Source organism: Xiphias gladius, chromosome 24, assembly GCF_016859285.1.
Source record: "Xiphias gladius isolate SHS-SW01 ecotype Sanya breed wild chromosome 24, ASM1685928v1, whole genome shotgun sequence".
Classification (NCBI taxonomy): domain Eukaryota; kingdom Metazoa; phylum Chordata; class Actinopteri; order Istiophoriformes; family Xiphiidae; genus Xiphias; species Xiphias gladius.
In genome coordinates, this window is record NC_053423.1 from 14,697,499 (window position 1) to 14,718,141 (window position 20,643).

A 20,643-nucleotide genomic window follows, 5' to 3' on the forward strand; every position below is an offset into this window, starting at 1 on the left:
AATCCTCTTTACTGTCAGGCAGTCACATGGTCTCTGTCATGATGTAAACAATGCTGGTGATGTGAAGAGCAGAGGCAGACCAGCCATCTGGAAGTTGTCCTGCCGGGCCGTCCGACAGCCGACCTTACTTGCTCTGTATTTGTCATATGCAGAGTTGACAGACAGACTGATTGTACTTCAAATGAATCATGACAATCTGCCCAAGAAATTAACATCGACTGACAGAAGATACCAGACAAAGAAAATCCGCCTCAGACTGATGTGACCAAACACCACAAATTGATTCATTTTTTTGGTGGCAGAATTAGTAATGCTAACAGCAGCATATTGTGCTGCTTTGGCAGTTACACAAGCAGTTTTGAGAAAAACAAATTGGGCCCAAGTAGGATGAAAGGCCCCTGAAAAGATGGCTAAAAAAAGGAGTGGTGGGTGTAGCAAAGGCTCATTGTCTCAAGTAATTTCTCGAGACTTTTATGGTTAAACCCAAATTACAATTTAGCACAGACTGTACACACAGCTTGTGCAATGTCATCTACATAGTAATGCCCTGAGTCAAACTGTATTCAGCCCACTGGTGTCTGCACTTTTTGAGGACACAGATTCCGAAAACCATGTTGCGCAAAAACACAGAAGAAGGTTTGGAGGTCTTATGCTGTCGCTTTACATTCATACAAACAGCAGGAACCACACTGGGGAAAATAATTTATTTTATCATGCCTTTCAATTCTATCAACCCTCAGTACTTGTTCTTTGAAAGCAACTGCTGCCCACACACTGTGCCGCATGCTTTGGTGAAGAAAAAAGAAAAAACACATTAAAAAAACACATTAATTCAAAAAATAACAAGTTATCCCTTAAAGCGATGATGATGAATTCAGTGTCAGGCTAAGCCAACGTCTCTGGTGGATAGATGGATAAAGGATGTATGCAGTTAAAATATTAGGACAAGTGTTTTACAAGCATCGCAATTCAATGCTTCTAAAATACTTCTCATGCCATCTGCAACAACAGAACACTGAAAGCTTTGTCTCCCACATAGTGCACAGTGCACATCGTACCAACTGAACAGTTTTCAGAATAGGAAGCGAGGGAACTGCATTATCACTCGTTCTAGTGTGGTAGTTGCCATGGAGACGAGTGTAGGTGGTGTACTGTGCTGTACTCTGTGCTGTACTCCTTCCCTTGTCCTCTCCCCTCTTCTGTTGCCCACCCTCTCTGTTCTGCTATCTGCAACATCCGCGCAACTTTCATTCCTTCATATTTCCTCAACGCTCTTCGCACCATTTGTATTCTGCCAGATTTGCACTCTTGCATCGGGTGGTTTTTCAGTTCTCGCTCATATCAAATGTACAGCCTGTAATTTGACCAAAAAGAGCAACAAACTGATAGAAAGTTAAACTGCATTGAGAACATTTTAGACGCTGCTGTTCGTAGATTCAAAAGATTTGAATGAGTTTCATTTTCTTCAAGTTTTTTTTCTATATTATAGAATCCTCCTGGATTTTTCTTTATTCCATAAATTTGTTTCTTGCTGACCATCCAAGTTCTTACATGTGCTTTGTCAATCTCTTCTTTTTGCAGACCAGCTTTTCTTTTATCAGTTTCCATGGAGATGTGTGTGTTTCTATGTGTGCGCGCATGTGAATGATTGAGTGAGGGTTGAGAGTGAGAGTGTATTTGGTGTATTTTTGAAGACTGCATGTGCCGTCCAGTGTCCCAAGTTAGTCTTTTAACAAACTATAACATCACTGATTTTTGCTTCTCCCCATCGGGTTTTGTCCAATCTTCTCCTGCTCCCTATACTTGTCTATGCTCGTTTAATACCAGGAAGATAAATGAAAATACAGGAAGAAAAATAATTTAAGTGACTCGGGTGTAACCAACATTTTACAAGGGTAAAGCACAGCCATGTCATGGTCTATAAACACGACTGTGAAAACAAGCAAATGTTAATCTGTTTTTATTTTAATGAGATGGGTTTACCCTCTTTGTCAGTGTATTTTTAATAGATCAAACCTTTAATGATTCCATTAAATGACTATTATCATTTAAGAAAAGGTTATTATCATTTATCCTATCAGTTTTCTAATCATTTTATATCCACAATTTACCACTAGCCTCATATTTAAAAAAAAAAAAAAAAAACCCTAACCGGGTTACACCTTCTTTGTCGGGGATTTATGTAAGACCTTCTTTATGCATGCCCACGAAATGATCTATGACACACTCAGGATTTAACAATTAGGAATACATATTTATGTAACATTTTTACATAGCAGATATCAAAATAAGTATCATTTGAACCAGAACAATTGCTGTTGCCTCCACATGTCTTCACCTATGTGGACAGTTGTGTTGGACTGGCATTTTTGTGACCAGAATAAAACTGATTGCAGTCTATTAAAATCCAGATGAGTCACCAACAGACTCAGATTTCCCATGTGTATGGGCTATTGGTTTTTTTTTTTTTTAATGCAAAAAACATCACAGAGCAACTTAAAGGACGGTCAAATTTTCTTTAAGGGTTTTTTTTAAACAATACCCATGTGCCTACTATGCGTATACTGAAATAGATGCTGGTCTTATTCTTCCGTCACACTGGCTGTTAAGTGAATCCTTTCTAGCAGGACTCCAGTGTTGGAAATCACCGTAACTTCAGAAAATGCTCTCTTCATTTGGCTAACTCAGACTGCTGAACCCTCATATTAGCCTCGGCTGAAGTTAAAGGGACACTCCACTTATTTACTCAAGAGGATCAGTTATTTGCCATTGGGAGTACCACTAAGCCTGTGGAAACGGTTGTATAATTCCCTCTGTGTCTCTGTGGGGAGCTTGGGATAATAACCCTGATGATGTCATAGTGACGTCACCAGGGTTATCTCAATCTGGGCTTGAAGACTAGAAATTTTTAACAGAGAGCCAGTGTTACAAACTGACATGGACTTTGGAGGTCGTGGGCTTTTACCGGTCGGGACAGGTCTAACGAAAGATGCTACTGAGTTGCATTATCGGAAACGTAGGGTCAGGTGTTTTTGGACCTTGATGCATACTAGGGACTAAAGCCGCACTCAGACCTACCTCAGCTCTGCGTGAAGCAAAGCAGGCCCTTCATTTATTTCAATGCGACGGATCCGGTGGAACAGCGGGGGCACCGAAGCAGGGACCTTCAGCAAAAAAAATCCCAGCGTCATCCGCCAAAAAAAGTAGAACCTGGCGAAAGTTCCCAAAACTCATTCCTGCACAGTGAACCCGGGGCTATTGGGGGCCCTGGGGCTCTTGTTGTCAGAAGTCTGTTGTGCCAGCTGGTACAAAATAAGCTGTTCTTATCCATCCATTTTCCCCATTAGTCACCAATGCACCTTGCAGCTGCTGACAACGCTGTCCTATTAAAATGTTGTTTACATGAAAAATCAACAAGTGTATATTCTGACGCATGCCAAACCTATAAAAAGCATCACATCCCCACCTGCTGCTGGCTAAAAATAAGTTCATGGAAGATGTTCAGGTGTGCAAACTTCAGCCTTATCAAAGTGCAGCGTCCCTGCTTTCACAAAAGACACTTTTTATCCACTCTCCATATTCGAGAAATAACTTAAAATGAACTTTGTTATAGTCCCCAGCCTCATTCCTCGCTGTAATTATTCGGCGCAGTGGGCGGCCGCCCTGCCTCGTCTCGTTTTACTTTTCGGGTGTTACAAACTCCAGAGCTGGACCAGCGCAGGGCGGACTCGCCCGCCTTTGGAGGCGTTGGCTTCGGTCTCCGTCCATCTCGCGCACTATCTCCGCCCGCTGGGGGGAGAGACTCTGCCGTTCGCCGAGCACCCCTTGTCGCGCACTGCCGTCAAATCGAAATGAGGCGTGACGGACGGCGAGAGCGCGACGGACACGGCGTCGGCTTGGCACCGGATTTTCGCCCGCCCGTAACGAATTCCGGGATCGCGGGGACGTCGCCGTGCCGCGCGGGGTGAACGACAGACGCTGTCATAGATTAAATCGGCGGAGCTAGAGACAAGGAGCAAGTCCGAAATGTGCATGAATCAGATATTGTTCAGATGCTGCTGCACGTCTTCAGGACTTCGCCTGTAAACACCTCTGGGGATGCTTTTTTTTTTTTTTTTTTTTAGTGCGCGCAATGTGCAGTAGGCGTGTGTGTGCTGCTAAGAGTTGGCATAGCCCTCAGGCATCACCTTCACAATTATCCCCATTTTAATCAGCAGTCGGCACGGTGGATGTGCAGCGCTCTGTGGTCGTAACCGTACAGAATCCGCGTTGTGTCGTTGATCTCTGTGGAGTGTTTAAGTGTAAATATAATTGACTAATGATGAACTAATTTGCTCTTTGGATCGTTAAACCAAAAGCACCAACAGGAGTTCATAATATTCCCAGATAATAAAGCGACGCAGGGGCCGTTTGAAGTCACATGTGCCCAGAACAAACAATTAAGATGACAAAACCCGTCCCCAGAAGAGATCCTCTTTATTACCGAAGAAGCTGCATTGGGATCGCATCTCAGTTCCTGGATTGCAAAAGAGCTGGAGGACGGGGAGCAGAGGAAGAAGAGAGGGAGGAGAAGCAGAGGAGAGCTGCCGAGCTGCACAACAGAGCCGCTGCTGATCGGCAAGCTTTGGCTTCAGTGATGGACTGAGCTGAAGGTGAAGGGATCCTTGTGACAGTGAGCTTCACGTTTTCCCCTCACACTTGACAAAGGCACGTATGGACACACTGCAGCATAGGTGGGAAACGAGGGGCTTCCCTGCTTTGAACACAACAAATCGGCCTAAATGTTTGAAATACAACTATCTCTCAAAGAGGACAACACTGGCCTTTTATTTGGAAACCGTCTCTCAGGTCTGCACAAACTGATTCTACCTTTGTCCCACGAAGCGAGCACACCTGGAACCTCAGCCCCTTCCCAAGTGCCCTGGAAACCCAAGACATTCAGTCTGCAACCACAGATGTAACTAAGCTGCCAAGATTTTGTCACCAGGAAGTCCTGTGTTTTTGGGTAAGTCTTGTAAACCAGTGTGGACAGAGGGAAAAGCGACATACAGCAAAACTTGCAATGTTGTAGATATCTACCCCGTCTCACAGTCAGGTGTCCGAGACAGCTGGCCTGGAGATGCTCAATAATCGAGGTGTTAAAGCTGAATGTCCACCTTGCCGCCGGAATTTGAGTCGGCAGCTCAGACGGGAGAGTCTATAGCAGCTGTTAATACAGCTGTGAAAGTCACTTATGCTGCTCAGCAATCCAACACACCTGCACACGGAGGACAGGTGTTCAGGTACGGTGTCTTGCTGAACCCGAACCTGTTTTACGGTGATGCATTGAAGGCTGCATGACTTCTGGTAAGGCCTAATGATTTCATATAAATACCTGGTGCACACGTCTCTCACACGTTTTCTTAGTAGGATTTTTTTTAGGAATGGTTTTACCAGCTTATTTTGGAGGCATTCTCCAAAGAATGTGTAGGCTGTTTAGGATATTTGGCACGAAACCAAAATGATCCGCTGTGAGGATTTGCCTGCTGTAACCATGGTCTGTTTGATAAGATAATTCTATGGTGGGTTTCCACATATGAAGCTCTGATTATGCATCATGTTCTTTGCAGGATATGAGGCCTTGAGTATCACATGCTGAATTTGCATCAGATAAAATACACACTCAAACCAGATTACTCTGACAAAGTACGCTGTCCAGACTTGGTCCACTCTACAAAAACAGAATTGGTGCATGTAAATTTGTGCTACAGTTACAATAACATTTGCCCAATAAAGTCCAGTGAAAGCGATTATGTATTTAGAAGAAACTGACAAAAGGTGGAGATTAGGTGACGTCATGTTTTTGTTTTGTTTTTTGTTTCCCCCCCCCTCCATCTCAACAGACAAAAACAGATGTAGTTGATGTTTGGACAGTTTATAACATAGCGATGATATGATTGGTGGCCACTATCTTCATGGACCATTATAGGTGCACAGTTAAACACCTGTAGGCTCTTGCATACACTTCCCCAGCTAAACGAAAAAAACATAATGCAGTGGAGAGAGAAGAGCTTCAGTTAATGAAATGTCTGAGGCTGAACACTTGATAGTCCAACTCACTCTGACTCATTGCCCCTCACAGAATTTCCTCGTCCTCCTCCATATGAAATGCCCATCTATGTAGGATATGAGCTATCTCATACATCTCTTCATGGAATTATGTTGTTAGTTTTGCTGAAATAGAAAAGCGTAAGTAATGGACGTCTATTGATCTGTCTCTTGAACTGGTGGGAATCTGGTCTCCTTGCCCGCTCTGCCACAGTTGTCAGCTGGCAAAGAGCTGATTCTTCACCAACACCAAGTTTCCGTCATAATTCTGCTGCTCTTCAGCCATCTTTAGTGCAATGCACAGAGGGGGCTATTTCTTGCTGCCAAGGACAGCAAGGCTTTGTCAGTCTGTTTGAATGTTCTCTTAAGAAACAAAACAAAACAAAAAAAAAACAATTAGGAATCAGCAAGCTCCTGTCCTACAGTCTTCTCAGATTGTTTTCTTTTGCCTCAGACCATGAATTGCTTTTCAGTCCTTATTTTTTTGAGAGTAATCCAACAGAGAAATCACAAGATATTTTTATCCTACTGGTAATTCTTCTCCATCCTGTGCGTCTGTCCTCACTTAACACAGTCTAACAAGGTACTACCTCATGGTTCTTGTATGTTTTCTCTTGCAGAACTTCCCAACAAACCTTTCTTCATATCCTCCTCCTCTCAGTCTGTTTCTACATGGCCAATAGAGTTAGCCACCCCAGAGTTCTCGTTCAGGTTGGCAGCCTAACTAGTTAGCATATTTTAGAGGTGAACGGATGTCATGACTGGGACAGTCTCTACTGAAGCTGGCATGTCCAGTGTCATGAGAGAATAATCAAAGATCTTGAATGTTTTTGATGTGTTTTCCAAATGTCCCTTGTTTGGATGACACTTAAAATAAGTTATGGCTGTGTCATGCACCTCTTTCCAACCTTTCTTCCTGAAATTCCAATCAGAGAACAAGGAATGGAAGACTGATGTGTCTGCAGGAATGCTTATCAATTAATCATAGTAACAGCTTGTGGTTGAGCAGCATCATGACATTTAGCCTACAAGCCTATAAAGGGCAGATATGATGAGTTGAATGTGGCTTGTAATACAAGTTCATGATTTACTTTGGCCTGCAGGTTTTCAACAGAAATTGAGGTGTCACCGTATTTCCTACTCTAAATTCTAAATTTTGTATTATTTTTGGGCATATTTGTCTATATTAAGGTTACTTTACTTTATTTGTTAGTTTCAAAGACAATAAATGATTTTTTTATTCTTGTTCTTTTTTCTCATTGCTGTGTGGTGACTGCTGGTCCATCGATCTCGAAAACTAAAAAAAACCAAACTTGTGTCTGTGCCGTATAGCTGCATGGACACATCTTCAAAGACGTGGCTGCCGCATCAGAGTCAGTTTGGGTTGGTTGGTCAAGTGGAGGTTTGCTGTGGCGGACCTGGAGTTTTAACCCCAAGTGAGTCGGTTTAGTCCTGGACCGGTCAACTTTTCTCCACTGTCAGCTTTGCCTCTTCTCCAGTCTGTCGTGGTCCAATAAGATTTTTTCTCTGTTATATCTGTTTTTATATATGTTCCTCTGTCATCTGCTGTTTTCTCTGAGATCCATCGACACCACTGTTGCCAGTGCTCAATGATAGGTTGGACGTAGACTTTAGCCTCAGCTGTGCCGCTCTGCTCTTTTCACTCTGCTGTGACTTTGCAGTCCTTTTCACTAATATGAAGCTTAAGAAAAGTACCTCGATATATTGAGGATTTTTACCACTCAATCCTCTACTGGAGCAACACTCACCCTCTGAGCCCTGCTTTGACACACTCCCAGAATTTTATTTTGACATCCTCAAGGTTTGATAGCACCCTTTGCCTTTTACTCCGACTTTGATACACCTCGAATTTTCCTCCTCCTCTATGCTCTCCTTACTTCCCCCTGCGAAAGCAGCCATTTCGGGTCCCTCCAGGGACAATCTTTTGTTAGCACAACATGTAAAGCTGTTGTTTCATTTCAAAACATTTAGTCTGACAGTATTGTTTTGAGCAGAAACAAACAAGAGGTGGTTTATACTGTTGGGGAAGTCTTAGTTGAAAATCGCTTCAATGTCGACTATGATGAGGTGATATAATACAGAGGTTCCTCAGTACAGTCAGTGTTCAGAGCTTCAAATCACTGCTTGATCTCTAGAATTTCATTTTCACCATTTTCCGCTCTTTAAATTTGGTTCATTCACAGGCACAGCAATAATGGGTCTAAATACATTAGTAAAAACGCAGGTAGTTTGATGGGGAGCAGAGCACAAACTACAAACATGTTCCTATGGTAACTAGGCCACACTCCCCTTGGCTGGCTCACACACACAGGCAGAGGGACAGGCAGGAGAGAGACGGGAATGCTGGAAAACACACGTGATGGAGAGCAACTTCAGATTGTGTATTTAGGTTACTGTTCTTATTCCTTCCTCTGCGCAGATGGCATTTACATTTTAGAAACCCTGTCTCTTGGCCCCGAGAAATCGTGGTTGCTGGATGTAGGAACTCACCTTCCTTCGGTTCCTCCAAAAATATCTGTGAGTTTTCAAGCCGATCGCAGGTTCTTTCCCGTGGCTCCCTTGCGCCCACACTGCCCCTGGTTCCTCAACCCCTCCACCCACCTCTGCTTTCAAATCCTGCAGCTCTACCGCTTCTGTACATTTTACATTTACTTGATTACAGTGCTGTTTCTAAAAATAGCAACAGAGTGGCTCTGAACACAGTCAGAAGTGGCACTTGCCCTTATTTTTTTCTTAGCACAAAGCCAAAATTTCAATTTTTTTTCTCTTTTAAACATATTGTAATTAAAACACTATTAAGTTTTAGGTAATTGAGCTAGTTTCAATATATTAATTCCTTCAAGTTTGCAGTCAAAAGCCAGTTTACCTGTATTGAACAATAGCCCTGATGTTTATTCACCATGAATTTGAAATCACCAGGCACTGCAAGACAAGAGTTTATTCCGTCAAGCAGCTGATTCTCTAAATGCCAGTTATGCATGTCTCTGTATCCTCGGCAACTCCAATGTAAATCTTTGTTTAGTAACTCACTGCTCACACTTAACCCATGTCGAATGTTCTGGGGCGATGCTGTCGGCTTGTCAAAGAGCCACAAGATTTATGCAGCGAGAATTTAGCCCTGTCAGTCATGTGGGCTGATTGTTTGGACAGCTAGCGATTAATGACTGGCCTTAACTTCCTGCACACACTCTTGCACGGTCTGTGGTTTTTCAACAGCTGTGATGGTGTAATGAATTTATAATGGCAGAAAAAACGCCTTTGACCAAGTGCACTTTAGCAATCTGCATTTATTTTCTAAAACAAGCATTTCTTGATTTCAGCACTAGGTGAGAGAGTCGATTCACCTAAATTACAAAGACATATTTTCTCATTTGACCCTTGTCTCTCCATGCAGATATTCTTGATTTTTTTTTTTTGTGTGCTGGGTTTTTGGGATACCCTCGCCTGAAACTTCTATCGCCTCCCAATCTGTCACTGAAACGGCTTTCTACCTGAGTAGAAGTCCCTGTGAAACTGTTCACAGCAAAGTCTGTGCTGTTGAGTTTTCATTGTTTGATGATTTAAAGAGCGGCTTAACATCCTCCTGAGTTTGAATACACTTCCTTTATCATGTGCAAAAAATGTATTCAAATCCGACACACAGTGATAAGAGTGAACATGGTGTTGCCTTGTACTTTGGGGGCATGGAGTACAAGACAACACAGATTATTCTCAAATTATAATTTTTTTTGGTCTTCCTTTTTTCTTGTGGAAAAGGCAAAACAGCTGTCATTTCATAACACTAAAGACTGGGAATCCATTGATAAAGTGACTATACATATAATTTTACAAATTTTTACTCATTTTACTAATTCAAGAAAATTGGACCTGGTTTTAAGTTACAAATTAAGTATCCCAAACAAAATTCCTTTCACCTGTATTGTATTGATGGGCAGAAGAAATGTGAGCGGTTATCTCTAAACCATGGGACAAAAAACCAAAACTATTTATGGCTAGGTACCACAAGGGCTAAATGGAAAACATGTCTTAATGTAATTTGGCTAAATTGACCATTTACATTTTTAAGGTGCGGTACCATATAAAAGAATAAAAATGTTGCATACAGTAGCAATTATAGCCCCACTGATACCTTTTTGGGGCAGATAACAATATTTGAGAGTAAAAACTGTGAGGGCCAAAATCCTCAGGTTGCACCTCTTGAGGTCATCTGTTGTGGATTTTGAGGTGTGTTTAGGGTCATTGTCCTGTTGTAGAAGCCATCCTCTTTCCATCTTCAGCTTTTTTTACAGATGGTGTGATGTTTTTACTCCCAGAATTTGCTGGTATTTAATTGAATCCATTCTTCCCTCTACCAGTGAAATGTTCCCTGTGCCAATGGCTGCAACACAAGCCCAAAGCCTGATTGATCCACCCCCATGCTTAACAGTTGGAGCGGTGTTTTTTTCTCCAAACATACCTTTGCTCATTGCGACCAGAAAGTTCTATTTTAACTTCATCAGTCCACAGGACTTGTTTCCAAGATGCATCAGGCTTGTTTAAATGTTTGTTTGCCAACTTCTGACACTGAATTTTATGGTAAGGATGCAAGAAAGGTCTTCTTCTGATGACTCTTCCATGAAGGTCATATTTCTGCAGGTGTCGCTGCCCGGTAGAACAGTGTACCACCACTCCAGAGACTGCTAAATCTTCCTGAAGGTCTTTTGCAGCCAAAAGGAGGCTATAATTTGCCTTTCTAGCAATCCTACGAGCAGTTCTCTCTGAAAGTTTTCTTGGTCTTCGAGACCACAACTTGACCTCCACCGTTCCTGTGAATTGCCATTTAATTACATAACAAACTGAGGAAACGACTTCCTGAAAACACTTTGCTGTCTTCTTATAGCCTTCTCTTGCTTAGTGGGCATTAATTATTTAAATTTTCAGAGTGCTAGGCAGTTGCTTAGAAGAGCCCAAGTCGGTTGATTGTTGGGACAAGGTTTTGAGGAGTAAGAATATTTATAAAGCTTTATAAAAATTTGCATCACTTGGCCTTTGCTGACGAGGATTATGAACAAGCCGCAGGCCTAACAAGCTAATCAAGGTCTGAGACCTTGGTTAAAAGTTATCTGAGAGCTCAAATCTCTTGGGGTGCCAAAACTTTTGTATGGTGCTCCTTTCATTTTTTTCACTCAAAAATTGTACAAAACAAAAAGAATACACTTATCTTGCTTAAAATGTTGAAAGGAAATTAGCATCTTTAACTTTATGCCTTTTGGAGATCAGTTCATCTTCTACTCAGTTAACTATTTACAGTAACAGAAATTTTGACCAGGGGTGCCCAGGCTTTTTCATGCCACTCTATGCATGTCAATTATTTGTCCAAATGTAATGAACTTGCATTAATTTGGTAACATTATCCCAGATTTTCAGCCACGGTTCTGTGACGGGCAGATTTTGCAGCATGGTAAATAGTGCGCATGATCAAAACAGCATTGAATTAGGCGCTAGTTAGGCTACCTTGACATATTGACTTATTATGGACATATTTGAGCTGTTGTAAAAATTGCTAATTCCCAGCCATAATTACCAGTTCGTTGTTGACATGAACAGTATTTACTAGTCGTTATGTGGCAATTAGAGACTTCCATATGACATGAATGTGACATCTGCCCGGCAGGCCTGTCTGTGAGTCACCAGAGGCCCCTTGTTGTCATATGCTCCAGACCAGACATAACGAGAGGTTGTGCGTGCGATCTGTTAACGGAAACACTCACTCCAAGACAAACTGGAGCGTCACAATACAATCAAGCATACTCACTTTTTCTCAGAAGGATCAGCTCCCACCCTCAATGTAGTGAAGGGTGAGATGTAAATTGTGTAGTGCTCATGAAACTGGAGAGGGCTCATACATGTGCCACAAACACAGATTCTTGCGATGAACGGAAATGCAACTGATGACCAGAGATGCTTTTATTTCTCATTACAAATGTGTTTTTCTTTGGGATGCAGAGTGGCTTCACCAAAACTTTTACACCACAAACTTACTTACATTAAAACTTTTATGCTCACACCAGAAAGTGAGCGATTTTAGGTAGTGACTTGGTTTTACTTGTTTAAATACTACATTGCATAAAACAAGCATAATGGATTTTCTGCATTATGTTTATATTCAGCTGCAGAGGATTGCTGACTCAAATTTGTAGGAAAATTCACTGTACCTGCAAAGACCACCTTACCACCCTGAAACCAATATATCATCCCGGCAGGGAATTCTGGCTGTGCTATTATTTCTTTAGTCATATTTGTGTCCTCCAGATGACGCATGCATCACTTGAAAGGACACAGTCAAACTCTAAAATAACTTTCCAGACAAGTGACACTGTGTGGGGCTGTTAACTGTTTTGTAATATGTCTGAAAACTTGTTCACATTGAATCTTGAGCCTTTTTGAGGAAGTGCATCTGCAAGCCAACAAACAGACAATATTCAGGATTGTAGTGTTATTCGGGATGTCACCGGTACAACTTTTCTCTTACTATATACATATAGTAAGATATAGATACTAATCTTGGTACCTTTAGCGCAGGGTATTTGTTGATACATAGTACTAATCTAATACCAATAATCTGCCTTTCCCAAATTTAAAGTCTCTGTACCTCACTGTGTAGAACTAATTTGGGTCATTATCGGTGGGTTGATCGGTCTCAATAGCTATTGGATGGATTGCCATGACATTTGGTGCAGATATGCATTGTGGCCAGAGGATGAATCCTACTGACTTTGATGATCCCCTGACTTTTATCCAATATTTTTTGGTTTACGACCATATACCTCCAAAACTAATGGCAACTCCATCAGCTTCCACTGTACTTTGGCTTAAGTGCTAATTAGCAGTGTTAGCATGCTAACATGCTAAAATTAGTGAGTGAAAATGCAAAATATTATACCTGCTTAACATCAGTGTGTTAGCATTTAACATTGCAGACATGTTAGCATGCTGGCATTAGCATTTAGCCTAAAGCACTGCTGTGCCTAAGTAGCCTCAGAGTGCTGCTAGCATGGCTGTAGACTCACAAGTGTGCATATTTGTATCGCTTCGGAAACTCCATACCTTTCCGTCATTGCAGCTGCTGTGTCTGATAATTTCTGTAACATTCAGAGCCCGACAATCCACAGTGATTGGTTGGCTGTGAGGAGGTGTGAGAGGAGCCAGGGTTTGACCTTTTCTCTCTAGCTCTCTTTTTTTCATTTGTGTCTCCGCTAAAAGCCACTTACTTTCTTGTAGAACCTGGCCCGTAGTCTTGTTGACCACTACAGAGCTGTAGAGCATTGCTATTGGAGTGTTGTCTTGTTATGTAAGCATGAAGTAACATGAAGCCAGCAGTTGCTAAGGTGCTAAAAACTGAGTCGGCTGCTGACTGCGACTGAATGAATTTAACTGATGGGAAAACACTGAATTGTTTGATGAAACTGAGTAAATGTATTTTATGTGGATTGGCCTTGTCATAGCCGATACCCAACCCACTTGATAAAGCCAGTAATGGTGCTGATACCAATCCAGCAGATTGGATTGGTGTATCCCAAATTGTACTTTCGGTAATTATTTTTTGATGACTGAGGGCCAGGGGCTGAATGGAAAGTTGGGGTCGGTTTTCATTAAGTACATCTTTTGGTAAATGAAGAGCTGCTGTGAGATTTCATGGTTATTAAAAACCAATCAAGTATCCTGATACTACATCTATTTTTTTTGTATAACAAAAAAAAAAAAAAAATCCTTCCTGTGAAAAAGGTTATGATTTTATTTAGTTTATTAAAAAAAAACAAAGTTTCCAAATGTGTATTAATAGAAAGATATATGGTCTCCAACACCCACTCACAGTCTTCCTCTTTCTGTCTTTCTCTCCCTCTGTATCTCAGATAGCTAGAGGCTGTTGCCACCCACACACTCCGTCCTGATAGCAATTTACATTCAAAATAGCCCATTTGAACACATCCATGTGTTATAATGTGTCACGTTTACTTAGAGCACTATATGTTGCATTTGACTGCTTCAGTGGCAGTGATGTTGAAATCGGAAATATGCTAAACGTTCCTCCGCAGGGTCATTCAACAAGAAACTGAAGTATTTCCTCCAGCTGAGGAAAGACTCGCCCTCATGGGCAGCCGAAGGGTCTGATCGGTTCGGTTGTACGTGTGTTAGCAGAAACACCGTGTTGTGCAGCATGTTACTTTTTCATCACCTTAACGTGCAGTTGTGTGCCAGTATCTTCTGCTATTCAAGCAGAAGCCCTTGGAGTTGTTTCCATGGATACCAAACAATTAGCTTGGATTCAGAATAGAACCTGGAGAGTAGCCTATTTACAGGCTTTGGGAGCAGGGAAATCATAGGATGACAGAGTGTCTTGATTGTCTGTAGCAAAAACAGCTCCTTTGGGTAATGGGTAATTAAAAAAAAACAAAACAAAAAAACTACCTCAACGGATCAATCACAGACAAAAGTAGAAGAGCAGAGTGAGACCAACTTATGGATGATTCAGAGACTTTATGCAAACTTCAAAGGATCAAATGTATGTATAAAATATAAATTTAAAATAGAATGAGTCTCTATAACCAGGGCTGAAAAATCATCTTCGACCTAAAGTGAGGGCCACATCTTAACTTTAGATACGCTTCATTCCCCCTTGTATTGCTTTCATCACAAACCCCGATCTGTGTGGAGCCTAACTTTTTGTTTTCATTCAGCCTGACATAGTGTTCGTGTTATCTGATTTCTTATTGAGAGGGGGGATATTTTGATATGTTTTTGCCCCAATCTTTAATTGGTAGCGAGGGATATGTCTGTCCCGCTAACGTAATTTTTAGTTGACACAGAAGCTGCAGCAGCAGATGCGTAGAGCAGTCAACGTTATATTTTTCACATTGATTAAAGAAACATGTCGATTTAAGATTTGCATTTTCTGTAACTTGGCTTAGAACAACTTGTACAGCAGCATCAATCTCAACGCTTGCCACCATTTTTATGTCACTATTTTTCATTATTGCAGCAAGATAGCAAGCTAGCTATGTAGAAAGATGGCATCCCCATTCTTTATCCCACCTACTAAACTCTGATTGGACGAATGTTTCTCTAATAGGGAGAAATGGCCATCAGTGGGGACAGTACCAGGCCTATTTGAATAGAACAAACTGGACATGTGGACGGCGATTCACAGGTCTGAGATCAAGCTAGGGAACAGGACAATTTGGAAAGAAACAGAGAGGAAATTCACACTATGCTCCAAAACGTCCCATAGAAATATACTGCTCATCAATTTGGTGACTGGAGTGACATGGGGCATATTTGCCTCCATTCTGCTGTTTATTAAACCCCTCTTCCATTTCTGTCCTTGTTTGTACAGCGAGATAAGGATTTTGGAGTAACGTATGGTGTATTCATGATCCTCCTCCTCCTGGGCATTGGCCCCATCTATCTTAGTCAGCACACAGTCATAAAGAGGAAGCATTAGGTCTGATTCCCTAAAGATAGATTTTATAGATCCATCACCATGTTCCAGAGTTTGCACAGGCCTGAAGTCAGACAAAGACTGAAAAGTTGAAGATGACTCATGAGAGTGTGTTTCCTCCTTCGATTATATAGGTGTCCAATATAGTTTTCACATCAGGATTTGCGTCATTTTCCATTGGCCTTAGATACAAAAAGTTTTCCAGTGGAAGGGAGATGAATAGCTGCTTTTGCAGACAATATACAAGTTCCTTTCAGATTGTCATAATGTTGTTCTTTATGGATTTTTGTTTTTGGAGTCTGTAGCTGTCTGTCCTTGTTGGTGAGCTTCACTTACACCTACTACTCTGCATTGTTGATGTGCTGGCAGCTTGCTTGTGATTAATGTGTGTTCTGTCATGATTTCTGATGCTGTTTCCCTTTCTATATGTGAATGAAAAAGCTGCAAGGTAATGGTAACAAGCTATGAATAGACATTTTTGTAATTCTGTTCATGGCCTCATGTTGTTTTAGTATCTGACATGAGTATCAGAGCACTTTGAAAAGTGACACACACTGTTAAATGTCATTCAAACTTGACATGACTCAATTGCATGGCTGCCTGTGCAACCGTTAGCTCAAAATTTATCCATATAGCCCCTTCTCCTGCTATTTTGACCTATTTCAGCACTTGTTTCTTTTTGTTATTATTCCTTGTCTTATAATTGGCTGCCACAGTCTTGTAGCTGTGGCCTATTTGACATAAGCCGCCATAATTCTTGAATGCAATGTGAAATTGATTCCAAATTTAGTTGGCACAAGCAATATTGCAAAATTTGATGGCATTTTGTGTACAGGCAACCAATAGCATGGTGAATTTAAATTGCCATAACTTAGCAGTCATAAGTCTAACTCCCTTGCAATTCCCAGGATTTTGGCATTTACAATCATGATTCATTGTCATGTGTACTACAGGGAGAATCTGGAACCAGATGCAGATACAAACTCAAACTAAAAACAGTTTTTATTATCTAGAATAACCCCTTGTCTACGTATTTCATATTTGTTGATCACGCTTTTTCTTCTTTTTAAAAAATCTTTTTTTGGCACTCTTTCCCCATAGACCAATCTCGCAGGGCAAGTTTTGCTTCTGCAAGACAGTCAAGCATGGAAACCCCTCCCAATGCCACCCCGCAGCCCTTCAGACAGCCGGTGAGTACAGCAAAGCCTGTTTTAACGTACAATGCCATCTCACATAGAAAATACATACAGATTGGCTTCTTTTGCGCCAAGTCTGATATTGTAAATTGTAATTCTCACTTGGGAAACAAAACCAAATGTATGCTTGAATGAGAGCTTAGACTTTAATAGATAAGAAACAAAACCTTAAAATTTTCATACATATATTTTTCAAGCAAACTGTGTAAAGTTTGTAAATGAAGGATATTTTTATTGAATTATGCAGTATTTTATAACAGCTGGGGAAGTGTTTTTATTCTGCTCTTATGAACTGTAATTTTTGCTATTTTCCCTTGTTATATCTGCAGAGTTTTCTCAATCGAAGGTTGAAGGGTTCCATCAAGAGGGCTAAAAGTCAGCCCAAACTGGACCGGACCAGCAGCTTCAGACAAATGATTTTGCCTCGCTTCCGTAGTGCCGACCAAGAGAGGTAATTAACTTTTACTGTATAAAGCTTTCCTATAATTTCAGGTAATACCTTTCATCCAGCCAATAGTTCCATATTCTAACTCCATGTCATGGGGGTTGGAGCCTGTCCCACAATGTTTTGGGCAAAAGCCAGGCCAAAAAATGTGGACAGTGTATATATGTGTGTGTATATATATATATATATATGTGTGTGTGTATGTGTGTGTATATATATATGTGTGTGTGTGTGTGTGTGTTATATATATGTGTGTGTGTATATATGTGTGTATGTGTGTATGTATGTGCGTGTATATATGTGTGTATGTGTGTATGTGTGTATGTATGTATGTGTATATATATGTGTGTGTATATATGTGTGTATGTGTGTATGTATGTATGTGTATATATCATGTGTATACGTGTGTACACACATGATTTCACCGATTGTGTCAAGATCCAATAGCTTGCAGCTCCAGAGGCTCTCATGACAGCTTTTTCTTGTTTTGTATTCTGACGTGAGGTCACATCCCCGAGGAATCTCGCTTGCATTGTGATCAAAATTTTATGCAGTCCTCACACAATCCAGTCACGACGCACATAAGGGAAATGTAACCGTAGAGAGAGGGCGAGGCAGAAAGTAAAAATGTTATGCTGACGGTACACTTTACTCCCGCCACAGGAGATGCATAATAAATTTTAGGGCAGGTGTGGATGTCCGATGCTCAGAGATGTGGAATGTGATGTTTAGCAAAGGATGAAAAATTCCGTTGTTCTAAAATACAGGCATAGAGCTGATACAGAAGCCAAGTTAAAACAAACGTTAAAAAAAATTATATACAGTTAGGTCCATAAATATTTGGACAGTGACACAGTTTTTCGTAATTTTGCTTCTGTAAACCATCACAATGGATTTGAAACGAGGCCATCAAGATGTGATTGAAGTCTAGACTTTCAGCTTTAATTCAAGGGGCTTAACAAAAATACTGCATTAACTGTTTTAGGAATTACAGCCATTTTTATACGTAGTCCTTCATTTTCAGATGCTCAAAAGTAATTGTACAAACAAACAATAATAAATATAAGGATTATTTTTAATACTTGGATGACAATCCTTTGCAGTCATTGAATGCCTGAAGTCTGGAACCCATGGTAATCACCGAATGCTGAGTTTCCCCCCTTGAGATGCTTTGCCAGGCCTTTACTGCAGCTGCCTCAGTTGCTGCTTGTTTATGTTTTTTTCTTCCCTCAGTTTTGTCTTCAGGAAGTAAAAAGCATGCTCACTTGGTTTGAGGTCAGGTGAATTCATCCTGCTGCTTGTATCAGCAGTCACATCATCAATAAACACCAGTGACCCGGTTCCAGCGGCAGCCATACATGTCCATGCCATAACACAGTCTCCACCATGTTTGACATGATGTGGTATGCTTTGGATCATGAGCTGTTCCTTTTCTTTCCATACTCTTCTCTTCCCATCATTCTGTTACAAGTTCATCTTGGTTTTATTTGTCCAAAGAATCTTGTTCCTGAGCTGGCCAGGCTTTTTTAGATGTTTTCTGGCAAAGTCTAATCTGAAATTTCTGTTCTTGATTGTTACCAGTGGTTTGCACCTTGTGGTAAACCCTCTGTATTTACATTAATGTAAATACAGAGTCTTGTAGACTTGTAGATTGTAGACTTTGACATTGAGACGCCTACCTCCTCCAGAGTGTTGACTTGGCTAGATGTTGTGAAGGGGTTTTTCTTCACTAAGGAAAGAATTCTGCGATCATCCACTTTAGTTGTCTACTTTGGTCTTTCAGGCCTTTTGGTGTTGCTGAGCTCACCGTTGCATTTCTTCTTATTAAGAATGTACCAAATTGTCGATTTGATCAAGTTTCTGCCATCTGTCTGATAGGTTTGTTTGTTTTTTTTGCCTCCGTCATTTGCATTGACACGTCTTTGGACCGCATAATGAGTGTTCCCATGAACAGCTACCAAATGCAAATTCAACCCTTGGACTCAACTCCAGACCTTTTATCTGCTTAATGTGTCATGAAATACCGAGGGAACACACTACACCTGGCCATGAACCTGATCAATTATCAATTGTCCAATTACTTTTGAGCCTCTGAAAATGAGGGACTATGTATAAAAATGGCTGTAATTCCAAACTTTTTTATGAAATATTTTTGTTAAACCCCTTGAATTAAAGCTGAAAGTTTACACTTCAATCACATCTTGGTGGCTTTGTTTCAGATCTAATGTGGGGGTGAACAGAGGCAAAATTAAAAAAAAAAAAAAAAAATCGTGTCACTGTCCAAATACTTATGGTACTAACTGTATTAACCCAATGGGTTCTGTGGAGGCAGCACTGAAGGAGGTGGGGGAACCTTAATGGTGCTGGGGCTAAAGTGACTTTCTGCCTCAGTCAGTGTGCTTTCCCCTCTAACCATTCATTGGCTCCCACCGCTGCCCCAGACAGCTGCCTTCACAGCCTGCTTTGAGTCCTGCCCACACACGCTTAATTCAATCAGTAGTGTTAAGTCGACTTTGCTATAAACCCTAAGCATCCAACTTCACACTCTTGCTTTCCAACACAGCTGCTCTACCTCTGCTGCCAAGTCGGTTTACCAAAGCATTTTTCATTTACTGCATTCTGTGATGGCACTGTCAGCTCCCTAGTCATTTTCTGTATCTCTGACCATCATTAAATCCAGCCTTAAATTACTGCTCATCATTTGTGTTTTGTTTGTAGCCTCTGCTTTTTACCAGTTTCTGCCCTATTCTTCTTTCCCCTTATTTTCACTCTTATGTTCAAAGCTAATGCTAATAATGATGATGCTCCAACTTTTTATGGCAGATAAATTCCACATTTTCAGGTCATCATTTTTCAAAAACTATGCACTTACACATTTTGGGAATTACGCTTATTCACTCTCTCACTGAGACTTGCCAGTCATCCAGGTCATAGTTATATAAGAAGGGTTGAATCGAGGGCAGCTGGACTCGGTTGTAGATGCCTGAAGATGTTTCACCTCTCTTCCAAGGGGCTTCTTCAGTTCTGACCGACTGGGGGGGAGTCCCAGGTATTTTAAAGTCTATGGGGTCGTTATCGAGGCCACTGACGTCCCTCGGTTCGTTAGCGCTCCTGGCTGTTGCAGTGACAGTCTTTGCAGTTGCTGGAGTCACCTGAGGCCAAGTGTGAATGGTTGTTAAATCTCCTGGGAAGGGATGAAGGGACATCATTGTAGGTGGGGGATAATTGTGTGTTGTAGACAAAAAAGCTTATTTCCCAAAATGGTAAACTATCCCTTTAAATCAAACTGACCATTTTAAGATCTGTATTCCTGCCTACAGAACTGGAACTTTCCCTCTGTATCTTATAGCTCTGTCAGCCAGTAAATCAATGTACCGGCTCACTGTTTGCTGCACTTTAGCCTGAAAAGCTACAGC

At 41.1% G+C, this 20,643-nt stretch overlaps 1 protein-coding gene across 1 annotated transcript in view; it reads left to right on the forward strand.

The window, feature by feature from the left end:
- Positions 1-7,423: 7,423 nt before the first annotated feature.
- The window catches only part of LOC120786472 (ras/Rap GTPase-activating protein SynGAP-like), a 33,230-nt gene continuing 20,010 nt past the window's right edge, over positions 7,424-20,643 (forward strand). The window contains exons 1-3 of the mRNA XM_040121945.1: positions 7,424-7,523; positions 16,688-16,776; positions 17,112-17,233. Of these exons, the coding sequence (XP_039977879.1) occupies positions 7,424-7,523; positions 16,688-16,776; positions 17,112-17,233 (311 nt within the window). The remainder of the gene's footprint in view (positions 7,524-16,687; positions 16,777-17,111; positions 17,234-20,643) is intronic.